Source organism: Vidua macroura, chromosome 4 (assembly GCF_024509145.1).
Source record: "Vidua macroura isolate BioBank_ID:100142 chromosome 4, ASM2450914v1, whole genome shotgun sequence".
Taxonomy (NCBI): domain Eukaryota; kingdom Metazoa; phylum Chordata; class Aves; order Passeriformes; family Viduidae; genus Vidua; species Vidua macroura.
Window position 1 is genome coordinate 56,849,680 of NC_071574.1, and position 13,649 is coordinate 56,863,328.

Consider the following 13,649-nt stretch of genomic DNA (forward strand, 5'->3'; position numbering starts at 1 on the left):
AATGACAACCCTTCTGGAAAATCTGGAGTAGACTGGTAACTGGTCACGTTCACTACAGGGCATATCTGAAGGATTCCACAGGAATGCTGATAAACTGTTTTTCTTCTCAATATCTACAGGACCCTGTCAGGAGGGAAAACAGATCACAGACCTAGCAGTGTGGTAATTTAACTTGCTCTCAATACTGGTACTTCATATTTAATAATTAACAGAATCAAATTTTGGATGAAGGAGAGCTGTTGCAAAATTGCTTCAACCAAGATGTAGGCTTTGAAAAAATATTTGGACTGTGGTATCTCACTTCTGTTTTTCTCCTCCCTGAGGTAGTAGTTGCAGTATATTCACTCAAATACATTGCAATTCATGCCAAATTAAGGATGTGAAAACTTAAGGATATGTACTTTTCAATCTTAACTTTTAGATTAATTAAAGCATCAAGCCATAACTAGCATAAAAGGGGAAAGAAAATGCTTGAAAACTATGGGGAAACCCTTAAAAGAAGAAATCTGAATTTTGACCATTTATGGGAAATCCTAGGGGCATATAAGTTGCAACAGATAGTTATTGAAGCTATGAAATCTACCTTTTTTAAACTATATATATATATTTTTTTTTCAGGTAAGTATATGTACATACATTAGTACATATATGCAGTCAAAACAGGCTTCCTCAGAATATATTAACTTACTGGCCTAAGCTGTAGTAGTTATTATACTTACAGAATTCTCATGGCTGATTTGGTGCAATGCTTATTCTATTGTCTTAAGAATGCTGCATACCCAGTATTATCTGGTTTGCAGCCAATTTCTGATACTTTTCTCTTTAACAGGTTAATGTAAGTTTTGGGGTCAAAACACAACCTTTACGCTATTCTTATTTTGTATGGACATGATATGGATATATTTTAGTTCTATCAAATCTCACAGATTTATGGAACTTGTAGACTATTACAGCTATGGTTTCTGTAACAGGAAAGATGATTCCTTCTAGTTTTTCTGTTCAGATTTCTCTTCCATTAAGTATAAATATAAATATAAATATGTGCAGAGTCTGATACAATTAAATGAGTTATAAGAACCTTTCTGTTTTCTCTTGGAGGGAACCCCCAACTTTCTTGCAAATGGAACGAAGATAAGAGTCTAAAGCCACACAAAAAAACAAACAAACAAAAAAAAAAAAAACCATCCTCACATACTTGATATTAGTATGCCTCAATCATATTTTTATTTGAGAATACTCAGAAATAATATATTTTTAAGTTGAAAGGTATGACCATACATACAAAACAGGATTTGTATTATAAGGAAGATAATATTTTAGTTTATTGATAACACCGCCCTGTAACTTTGCATACAGGTATTCAATATATATTGAACATTAAAAGTTAATACTCTGGCTTCTGCAGTAAGAATTTTACAGTGCATGCACAGAAGTTAATGTGCAACATGAAAACTGCATTATGCCATTTTATGTTTCAGCAGGTCTTGTTTATTCTCCAGCACCAAACCACAGGCTGGCTGTAGGAGGTCAGGCTGGGAAGTTGCTCATGTTTGACACTGCAGCATTTGGGAGTGATGAATATTTAATTAGGCAAGTGTGGACCATGGGGGAGGTTGAGGCAGCTGTAGCTCCTGGTTGACTGTCTGCAGTATCATCTTAGAGTGTTATGTGAAAATGAATCCTTGGGGTAAGCTTCAAGGACACTGAGTAAGTAAAAAAAGGCATTCTGAGAGGAGCTAGCTCAGGGAAGGTAGGAATAATAGGGATAAATATTTTAAGTATTTCTGTTACACTGGTCAAAGATTCTGGTGGGTTAAGCCAACACGTTTTATTAGTTTACATAAATGTATTAGAAAATATAGTTTGAACCTATAGAGTGTGGTACTATAACAGCAATGAAAGTAATTTATTTTATGCAGGTATTAGCTATCAGAATAGAGCACATGTATAATTTGTTGATATTATGCAAACAGTGTGAAGTAGCAGTCATTTCTCTGTAGCCCTATTTCAAACACAGCAACAGAGCCATTTGAAGATATTATTCTTAGCAATCTTTCAGGAGAAATTAAAGACTAAAAACAAAAGCAGGAAGACTGTATTAATTTTCAGTAGCATAGGCCAGGATAAAGATTTCTTACTATTTTTTCTTCCGCATTTAAAACCATTGCATGCAGTTTGGATAAGTAACAGTAGGGCTAATAGTAAGGATTTAATTCTGCTATGAAGGGTATAAAAAACATAAAGAAGGTAAATAAGTCTGTATTCATAACCAGGGACCTTGGCAGTCCCCTCAATCTCTGTCCTGGGCTCTGTGGAAGTTATTGTTCCTACAAGACAGAACCAGATCATTTCCACATCCCATGTAGACATACATTTTAATATGGAATGCATGGAGCAAGAAACAGTTTCGTGTTCCTTGTTGTCACTATAACATTCAGGACAGACAACAAAGAACAATAACCATTTAATCTAAGTAAATTTAGCTAGCATGTTGCTGCTAATCAGTTAGGAAGGGAACATATGCCTGCATCTCTGCTTCCCCAGCTCATCCTCTATCATATAACCATCTCTGGTCTGTGTTAATATCCAAGACTAAATTTGAGCAAATGACGTGCAAGAGAATTTTTATTGCTATTCACTGGCTGTGGCTAAAAGTGGTAGCTGATATTTTCATGGACATCATGAATAATTTGTAATGACTTCTGCGGTTTCCAGTGACTTCTATGATGAATGACTCTCATCCCACTGCATCCACTTGAATAATGATGGCGAACTTGGGACACCTCACTGCACAATACTGTCAAGTCAAGAAGTATAAGTCCACAGAAGAGCTATTAAAATAAATACAGTAGGGACTGTGATTTAAGAGGACTCTTACTCTTATGACAGGCAAGGAGCAACTGAAGAGAGATCTGATGATGGTCATCTACTTGTGGCAGCTGTTTATTTTGCTCTATCATAAACATCTTGCTGTTACCTTGTGCTCACCCATCTGTTTGTTTCTGCCCATCTGTTATTGCTTGCCATGTGCTTAGGTTGTAAATATCACTGTTGTTTGAAATAAAAAGTTAATAATCCTTTGATTAAAAAAAATTCCAGTTATTGAATTCAGTATTTGCATTAAGAAAAAAAAAGCTCTTACAGGCCTCCGGAGTCAACATCAAGGAAACTCTGCACAGGTTTTTTGTGCTCCTGGATAACTTCCTGTTGTTACCCTTTCTGATGAGGTTGAAGCATTTAACTGAGTTGATTTTTGTTGTAAAATTTCAATTTGCTTTTAGTCAATAGCAAGGACTAGTTCAGGAGGAAATTTTGTTTTTTGAAGTCAGAGGATTTTGTGCAAATGAAAGAGGTTTACAAGGCAAATTGCCTGCAAGAGGCCAATCAGCTTGTGCTCTGTATATGTCACTTCAGCTTCTGCTGGAGATTTTATTCACAGAGTAGCAAATTTATATTTGGCATGCACTGTCATCCTTATTCTATGGGTTTCTTTTCATCAAATATTTGTGATGGCTAATTTTTTCTCTCCCTAAACTCTTATATGTGCTTTTGGCATTTTAGTCTTTGCCATTGTTATGCTCTTAATATGACAAAAGCAACATTTAATTTCTATTTGAATGTTTTAAGAGATGTTTTTCTATCTTTTTTTGTTAAATAAAATCTGTATTTAGTAACTTTTTCTCTCTCAAAACATAACTATAATGCTAGCTAATTCATCATTTTATACCACTCTGTTGCAGTGGTCAGTTCTGAGGCATGCGATGCTTTTGGGGTTTATATTTTTTTCTTTTTTCAAAGAGTCATCCACATTGTCCGAGCAACCTAAGCAATCTAAAAATCACTGGTTTCTTTAATTATTTTAGAATGTGTTTTCATGTTGCTATTAATGTATTTCTCTTTTGATTTTGTTTAGTTGGGTTTTTTTTTTTTTTGGTTTGGTTTGGTTTTTTTTTTGGTTTTTTTTGGTTTTTTTTTGGTTTTTGTTTTTTTTGGTTTTTTTTTTTTTTTTTTTTTTAATAGTAAAATACTATTCCTACACAGGAACAAGTAAAGCAATACTGATACATACCTGCCAATAATGACCATCTCTGGACTACAATATTGGTGTAGTTTTTTCTTTTGTCATGTTAGACTAAAGGTCTATCAGTGTCTACCCTCCTCTAAGGATGGTTAGGTTGCACTTCAGTTGACAACAGGTGGGCCTGGGGCATAGACCTGTGATGCTGAGACCCTAACTGAAGTTATAAAAATACATGTAGAATTTTATCTTTGGACTGTATAGAATTTAATTTCATACATTTTTGGTTTTGCACTCCTTTCTTGACATGGTGACAAAGATTTTAAGATTTGTCTTGTAGCTTTGTGTAGAAATTCTCACAGGAAGAAAATATTTTATTATTATCAATTAATTAGTCCTGACTGCACTATAATATGCTTTGTACATTCAGGGAAATGTTCCCATTTTACTTTTAAACTTGACTGCAGCTGTTGACAGTCTTTTACAAAAACTGCATATGTTTCCTCTCTAGTAATTTCATTCTTGCTAAGCACTTCAAACAAAGCAATTTTGTACTTTATGTTATTCTAGGAGCCCATGACCTGGGCTTGGTAAAGCAATTTGAAAATCCAGTTTACAAAGAGCTTTTACTTTTTCTTTCCATTTGCTTTTCCTAATGTTTGAAAAGAACTTCTGTTATGTATGCATGTATTTTATTCCTCCTCTATTTTACTTAAATAGTGTTTTTTCTAAGTACCCGGTTCCAAAGTCAGAATTTCTAGGAACTGATGCAGACCCTTCTGACATTAAGAGGTTTTAGTTCAGCTCTATGGATTATAAATTATTAGGGATGGACCTAGCTTGTAGATATAAAAAGTATTTTTTTACCTCAGTGCAAAGACACTGTCTCTGTCTGAGAACTTTAGTATGTCAATTGATAAAAGATAAAAAAGGTATATTACAAATACATAGAAGTTGATATTGTCTAATTGTCCTTCATATTATTTTACTATATTTTTCAAATGTACCATGGTGGTTTTATTACAGTTTTCTGTTCAAACTTTCCTGCCCTCTTTTCTCTGATCTGCTCTCTTGATTTGGGGGAAAAAAACCCCTTTAATCTTAGTCAATCTTTCCTGCTGACCAGAGAAATATTGGGAGATAAACTTAGATCCAATGCTATCAAAATACTGCACTGATTGTTAAAAAAATATCTTGGTGAAAGTAGTCAAAAATCTTTCATGAAATCTACCTTAGGTAACAATTACTGTTATTGTATATTGAAATGCAAAGGCTTAGGAAACAGTGTCAAACAGTGTCAGAACTGGTACAGCTTTATTTGAGGGGTTCTTTGGGTGGAGGAAGAACAACACATGGTCTTGGTAATTCATGCTTATGGCTTTAGAAAACCAGTATTTCAGTTGTTTAGGCTTCAGTTATTTTCAGTTCCTTGTTTTGAAGTAACACTGCTAGTGAAAATTCTATAAAGTAATTGGCAATGTCAAAGGATTAAAAAAGGTCAAGGACTCCAGCTCAGAACCATTTGCATTGGCCTCTTCAGTCCTCTCCTAAAGAAAAGACAGAAATTTATGCTGTTGGTATCTCTTCACCTCTACCAGCTATTTAAGGAGTTTTCCTTTCAGAGACCAGAGGAGTTCAGAAATTTGTAAGGCACACTGACATCTCCAGTACCTCAGAATTTGATGGGTTTTGTTGGAGGGGTATTGGTTTGGGTGGTTTTGTTTGTTGGTTGGTTTGTTTGTTTTTTCATTTTTGTGGAAGGTTTTTTGGGTTTGGGATGTCTTTTTTTGGATGGTTTTCTTTGGTAAAACTGTATTGTGTCTTTTCAGAAAAAGCTGTGCCAAGAAATTAGTTCCTGCTTTAGATGAGTGGCTGTAGGAAGTAGTGCAAACATGAAATACTGGAATTTGCCCACATCCTTCTCAGACTAATCCCTGTGTTGGAGTAACCTGGGGGCTTCTGTGAGCTATTTCATTTTGGTTCTTTCCATTATCTGTGTAGCTTCACTGGAAGCATAAGACAGCATGCTTGTGTTTCAGATAGAAGACACAGAAACTGTGTCATCTAACTGCAACTTTGATAACGCTTTGATGTATTGTGTCTATAATGTATTTATCTCTTCTCGCTGCATAATATAGACAATAACTTGAAGATGTGCATTTGTGTTTATTGTAATTTTTTAAAAGGCATTCACCAAAATGTTTTATGGTCAGTGCTGTCATAAAATTAGATCAGTTGATGATTTTCTTCTGTTAAGCTTTTCCTTAATGGGCTGTCTTTTCTTTTTTTTTTTCTTTTTTTAACTGTATTAGGCATTACATATTGCATCACCATCTAATGCAATAGAGCTGTTTTCTATGAGGGAAGTACTCCAAGGGAAATGAAAACATATTCTTTGGGTTCTGTGGTCATGGATGTAGACTACAGCAGATAATTTTTATTAATAAGAAATACTTCTCAGCAACTTGGAAAACAATGAATTTCTAATGGAATAGAAAGGACTACAGGTAGCTTCCTGACGAGATTTTCTTGGAGACATTCTGACCACAGAATGCTAACTGTGCCAAAGTCTGTTTCCCAGCTGCCGCAGGTCAGGGGGCTGGAAAGCAGGGGCAGCTCTCCGCACAGAGGTACCAGCAGGGTTTCTGCTTCCTTCTTCCTGCCGTACAGGTGTGCAGTGCCCTGCCGTTTCCATGACCTTCAAGCAGGCTACGGGACCCGAGGCCGACATGCAGAGTGCAGGTGAGCGGAGCCCCGCCCGCTCACACCTCGGTTACACTCCCCAGGTCAGGCAGGGGCAGGACCGTCCCCTCGGCCAGGGCGTGCGCGGCCGGCCGGGCGGGGCTCTGCCCTCGGCTGGGTTCGCCTCCGCCCAGCACCACGGGGACGGAGCAGCGCCGAGCAGCCACCTGCCCGCCTGCTGCTCGCGGGAGGAGCGCAGAGTGGAGCGGCTCCCGGGGGCGGTGCTGCGCTGCGCTGCGCTGTGCTGTGCTGTGCTGTGCTGCCTGCGTGGGGCGGGCACCGGCACCGCCCCGCCCGCCGGGCTGCGCGCCCGCGGAGCCGCCCGCGGCCAGCGCCTGCCGCGGGTCCGGCCGCGGCGGGGGCGCCGGTGGCCGCGCCAGTGCCGTGCCGAGCCCGAGCCGTGCCGTGTCCTGCCGTGCCGTGTCCTGCCCAGCCGTGCCGCACCGCGCTGTGCCGTGGCAGCGCCCGCGCCACGCAGCGCCGGCCGCCGCGGGCTCCCCTGCGCAGCCACCCGAGGTAGATCGGCGGAGTTTGCTCGGCCGTGAGGAGGCGGCGAGGCCGTGTGAGGCTCTGAACTGCCCCAGAAGTTTGCTGGCAGAAACTGTTCCCTTTATTGGCAAAGTCGTCAGGCTCTCCTCAGAGGAATACCCCATTGCCTAAGATGAGTGGCTGTAGGAAGCGGTGTAAGCGGGAAATAATGAAATTTGCCCAGTACCTTCTCAGGCTAATCACAGGTTCTCTTCACACAGGTAATGACTGTTTTTCTCTGTAGTCGAGCTGTTCAGCATGATAACGAGAGAATTGCCTAAAGATAATACAGGGTTGTCATTGTTTTATATTATCATTCCTTTCATCTTATAAATAATAATAAAAGAAGATCTGTGAACTACTTTGTGGCAGAGCATAATGAAAACAGAGCATAGTCTGCTATTACAGTGTTTAGACAGTCTGACATTCTCTAAGCCTTTACACACACGAACCCAAATTGGGATGTGAGTGTACATGGTTCCACCTGTCCACCTGTATATGTTAACGGTACTGCAGAGAAGACACATTGGTCATAAAGGATGAATCTGATGTTTTTTTATTTTCACTGTTTCTTGGACTGATATTCTTTGACAAGCACACTACATTCTCTTTCTCGGAGGCTTGGTTTTGCTTATCTAAAGATGTAAATCAGCTGCAATCTGTCAATGGAATGTTATAGTATCTTGTACGAAATTGTAAATAACACTTGTGCTTTGCCCTTAAGGAATTTGAAACATAGTGTTTGTCAGCTTTCCTTAAGTAATTTTTTTTCTGTAACCTTGGACAAAGTGTGCAGTATCAGGAAAGGTTTCTAAGCTAGACTGAGCAGATGCTGTAGTTTTCTTATCAATTTGGAAAATATACTTTTCTCACAATTCAGCATTTTTCTGTGGCTGTTCTCAAGAGCTGACAAATATGATAACTTACATGATGTCATTCCGTATTTATAAAATATAATTGTGCTTCTTTCTAGACTTCAGTTACTTTTTTTTCCCTTGCAGAGTTGCAGGTCCAGCATCAGCAGATAATATCCAATTATGCTAACATGATTGTTGAGAATTAAAAGCCATTTATTTAAAGTCATCTGAAAGTTTCAGCTGGTTATTTTCATTTGTTTGGTGGTGGTGGTGTGTTGGTTATTTGTGTTTTTTGTTATGGCACTGATGAAAAGATTGGAGATCAAAGTTGACTCTTTAGCAATAATTGGAAGAATTGATGCATGCAATTAATGAGATTTGGGATTACAGTGCTATAAAAGTCACAGCACAAACACTGACAATGCGTACTTTATAGGATGCTTGTAACTTTTGGAAATCTGACACAGCTTTTTAATAACTTCGTGTGTCTGGTAACAGAATTTCCCTGCTTTTATTTTCTCTATTATTCCTAGTCTATCATAGTTTCTCTTTTGTAAACTGCATCAATTCAAATTTTTCTGAAAACACTGGCTTCTTGCTCTTGTGGGTTGCTATGGAAATTAAATAATATATGATGCAAGAAGAAAGATGTGTTAGAAATTCATAGCAATACTCTTTTCACAAAGTCATCCAAGCTTTTCCTTTCCTATCTAGCAAATGATGCACACACTACTCTATTTTTCAGATTGACATTTGTGCTGCAACCTTTCTGAGCTCACAATTCAAAACCATTTTCAAGACTTGCTGTGGATACTGATTCATATCCTATCACTAAAAGAAGTTATTTTTTTTTAAATTAAGCAGCGCTTATTCAATGATAAAAAGCCAAGTGGGGTGGCCTCAGATGTGTTTCCTTAAAAGCAAGCAAGCAAGCAAGCAAAAAATCCCCACTCTTAGGAAGAGCTGAGATACTTCTGAGGAGATTTTCAGTTTGTTTTTACTACAGGTATTGGTATCTTACTACTCTTATTAAGTTAATAGACTTCATCATGTTCAAATGATGTGGCAAATGAGATCAGGATAATGCGATAATACCTGAAATGTGAAGGGAGGTAGAGCTCTGCTGTTAAGCTTTTGCATAGCCCAGTCCTACTCAGTAACCTCAACTGTTGCAAACCAGTTACTGTTCAGCCTGAAAAATCTAATGCATAATTTATTCTGTTATAATTAATGAAGATGAATGAGAAAGCCTAGTTGAAAGTGTTAGAAAGTTATACTTTGTATATTAAAGATACTGCTATTTCTATCTTGAGCATTAAAAAATTTAGGATAGGTATCAGAAACAAAGAAGTGTGCTTATTTAACTTCTTAGAAGCAGGCAATCTCCTCACCCAAGTAGCCAATTAATTTCAAAGTGTAAATGTTTACTAAGAAGAAGAATGGTGAATGTAATTTAATTTCTATGTTGATATGATTTGGCTTCTAGTTTCTTTTTCAAGTGTTCCTTAACATTTACATTATACTTAATAGTTTGGAACTACACATTCTTGAAAGTACTTGCACTGAGTCTCATCCATCCCTTCTTTCTGTATGGGTAGATATGTTGCATGTATACTTAATCTACACATTTACATAAACTGTGCTGCAGCTGGTGTGATTACATTGATCAGAAAACAAAACAAAGTAATATAGGAGGGAGACTGGGTTTTCTGGCTATGGGCCTGGCTAAGGAGTCACTGTTGATTGCTGCTTCTATAGCTTGTGTTTCATAACCATTTATAGCACTACAGACCTGCTCTGCAGTAAATCTAAATGTTTAAAATAAAAATGGTCTCATTTAGCTGTCTGTAATAATACATAAGCATGGACTTGGGCTTCTTAGTCCACTCAGCTGGAACCAATATTAATGAAACTACCCCCTTGCTTGAAGGTAAATGCTGTATAAACCTTTACAATGGGTTTTAAGTGGCACTCTCTGCATGAATACATCCAGATCTCTCTCAGTTTTGTTTGTTTGTTTGTTTGTTTGTTTTTGGTTTTTTTTTTTTGTTTTGTTTTTTGTTTTTTTTACAGCAAGTCACTATGACTGATAGCAAAATATAGTGAAAAGAAGTAGTCTTTTAAACAAAGTTTTTAATTTCCCATTATTTCTGTTATATAGTAAGTTGGTGTGTTTCCACAAGTGGAACATATTCCCTCTTTGATGATGGCAAACCAAATATCATACCAATCCCTACTTTGTTGCCTCCCGCCTCTTGACTTGCAAGCACCTGGTCTTTGAAACACTGTCACAAAATCTTGGCACTGCTCTTGAGAATGTTTTAGTTTTTGGATGCAACGTGGATTTCTATGTTATAAATAACAAAATAAATCATTTGGAGATGAAGAAGTAGGTCACAGATTATCTTAAAATGGAGGAAAAGTGATTTCAGAGCAATGGCTATGAAATTTTTCTTAACTGTTGCAACTGATGAAAGATTAAAGAGATGACAGAACCAAAACCACAATTGAATTCAGTGGTAGATTTTCACAATTGCATCCCTTTCAGGCATGTTTTTATTAAATGTCTGATATGACCTATTCATATAGGAGGCCAGGTTTTACAGGACAAATTCAAATTCCCAGTTAGCATATGTGTATACAGGGAATGAAGTGGGGAGCAGCCCTGGCTGTGAAACTGTACTCCAACAAACTGAAGCTACCTCACTCTTCTAGGCTTTGTAGAGTAGGTCATGGATTGATGTGGGGTTTTTTTGACTTCTTTAGATTTTCTGGGGTTTTTGTTTGTTTCTTTGTTTTTGAATCTCAAGGTTGATGAAATTGGTGTAAAGTAGCATTTATCAAAGGCTTCATATTTTTCTTAGGTAAAAAAAAGCAAACTAATTAGTGAATGCAGGTTGTACTTTCTGATGGCATGTTCTTTGATAAAACAGAGTACCAAAGGTAGTTTCTAGTCCTTCATTTTGCCTTTTTTTTTTTGCACAGAAATGTTTTCTGGCCTACTGCCAAGAGGAATATATCATCTGAGCATAGCTCTGAAGCTGTGGGAGGCCTCACAACTGTACTCCTCTAACTGTTCTATTTCATGTGCCTATCACTGCCAAATGTCTGAGACTGTTTAGGACAGTAGTTTATTCTGAATTCCCTCATGGTCTACTCCTTGGTAAATCCAAGAGGAATCACCTTTTTTTGAATGCAGGTTACCAGATTCCGTTAACTTCTAGGGTGCATAATATGAGAAATAGAAAAAAAATGAAAGACAAAAATAATGCAAAATATCAAAAATAATCTTAAAAAATATGAGACAAAGAGAGCAGATAAAAAGACTGTTCCCCTTTTTATGCAAACAGGATATAACAAAATTACTTTAAAAGCACCTTTTATCTTGAAGATGTTATGGAAAACCTAAAATGTCAACATTCATGGGAAAACAGGTTTAATGTGTTTCCAAATGCCTTTTTTATTGCTGAAATATTTCTTTTTTCCATTTTTTCTGTAATACCAAATCAGTATTGTTCATGAACCTAATTAGTCTTTTTTCATTTATTTTTAATAGGAAAGAATTCCAGATTCAAGGTCAGCATCTCTTGGCTGTTGCCTATGAGGTAGTTTGAACCTCTGGGGTTTCAGAAACTTTTCCTATACAGAGGTGCAGTGGTCTCTCTATAGATAATTTCACAAGTTCCAGTGTGAAAGAGTGAAATATTTGCCATGTCCTGTTTAGGGAATGAAGTCTCATTAATTTAAAAGAAACCATTTCAGATTTCATTTGAAATTCTGCATTGTACTTTATGCTTGCTCAATTTCATGACTAGGACTGGCAACTTTTGCGGGTGCTGTCTTGATATTCATCTTCCTCTGAGGGAAATCCCTTCAGTGGAAGGGTGTGGTGGATACTGAATGTCAGCACAGTGGGATTTTGAGTAAGTTTCATGTACTACCTGACAGAGGTGTTTGAGCATAAAATACCAGGCTTTGAAAGAAAAATACCTGAAAAAACACCAACCAACCAACCAAAAACTCCCACATTTTTTTGGTTTTGTTTGGGGTTTTTTTGTGTGTTTTTGTTTTTTTTTGTTGTTGTTCTTATTAGCTCTTGTTAAATATATTAGGTGAATTTTGCCCAAGTCCTACTGTAATGTTTCTAGGATTTTACATTTATTGCATTGTTGAGTACCTGGCTTTTGAAAACACTTTTTTATTACACTATCCCTATATATATATTATCACTCCAATAGGCATTTTGTTTAGAATGTAGTACAGACAGTGCTCTGAGACAAAAGACCTAGATGTATTGAGCTTAGTAGCAGGCAATGTGAAATATATTCTGGGGAAAGCTGAGAATGCCTTAATGTACTTAAGATGTGTTCTGCTTCAAATTGTAAAAAAATTAAAATATTTGTTTTGTTGCCTCAAAAAATAAATCCTACCTGTATGCCTCTCACATGCTGCAGATTTACTGTGAACTTTCAGCAATTTTGTAGAAAAATGCTCAGATTTCAAATAGTATAATTTATTACAAAATGTGTTATAATAAATTACATTTAAGCACTCAGAAATTATACATTTTTCCCTCATCAGAAATGGGCCTACATAGACTGCCTTTGCTCTTCCTGATTTGCAATTCAGTGTTGTGCAAAATGTTTCAGCTTCAAGTTCTATAATCCCTCATATTTGAGTTAGACTGAACTTCACAGATGCATGAAGCAGTAGTGGATATCTTGAAGTGGGGCATCTAAAGGCAATACCCTAATCTTTAAACATATTCTCCTGAATATTTTTAAATATTTGACTCAAATGTCCCATGTTTTTCATGCATTAACATCATATAACCTATTTAAAGAAGATTTTTTTTTCCAGATAGTTCCAAAAAGCCCTCACTGAAGTCTTAAGGCTTCTTATGGTGTGTTAATTATAAAAGGACAATGTTAGCATGCTGCATACCATTTCTGTTGAAAAAAATTGAGGTTTTACTCTCTCATTCCAAGCCTGAATCTTAATTAAAATGAAAGATACAGTTCATCTTCTCTTGCAAATGACACATTGGAAAGCATCTTGTAGTCATCATTAATGATCTTCCCTTTGGAAGTCCTACTTTCTGTACTGTTCTTGTGAGAGTCCAAACTACTGATGTCATTTATAAATATAGTATTAAAAATTCAGCTGTATGTAAGGCACAGCACATGATAATATGCTTAAAAATACTCTTTAAGGAACTTTTTTAAAAGTTACCAAATCCTACAGCCAAAGTGTTGTGAAATGGCAGCATTAGGACTGTTTCAGCCTTGTACAATATAATACAGTTCTTCATTGTGTGTGTACTTTTCATTTAACATTACACAGAGTAGCTTGGAGTATAGAAGCAGCAAGGAGAAGGATATATTTAGATTAGGAATTTGGGTGCAAACTGAAATGAACACAATCTTGGAATGAACAGACTGTTTTTTTTTTTTTTTGTTATTATGTTTTTGTTCCTTTTATAAGGACTTTCTACTGCAGACAGA

General features: G+C 36.9%; 1 protein-coding gene across 5 annotated transcripts in view; it reads left to right on the forward strand.

The window, feature by feature from the left end:
• Positions 1 to 13,649, forward strand: part of KCNIP4 (potassium voltage-gated channel interacting protein 4) — a 385,281-nt gene that overhangs the window by 97,508 nt on the left and 274,124 nt on the right. Inside the window, exon 1 of one of the 5 annotated variants that reach the window (XM_053976056.1) lies at positions 7,202 to 7,509. The exons of the other annotated variants lie outside the window; for them this stretch is intronic. Within the exon in view, the coding sequence (XP_053832031.1) occupies positions 7,422 to 7,509 (88 nt within the window). The 5' untranslated portion in view covers positions 7,202 to 7,421. Of the gene's footprint in view, positions 1 to 7,201; positions 7,510 to 13,649 lie in introns of those variants that run through there. 5 annotated transcript variants of the gene reach the window in all.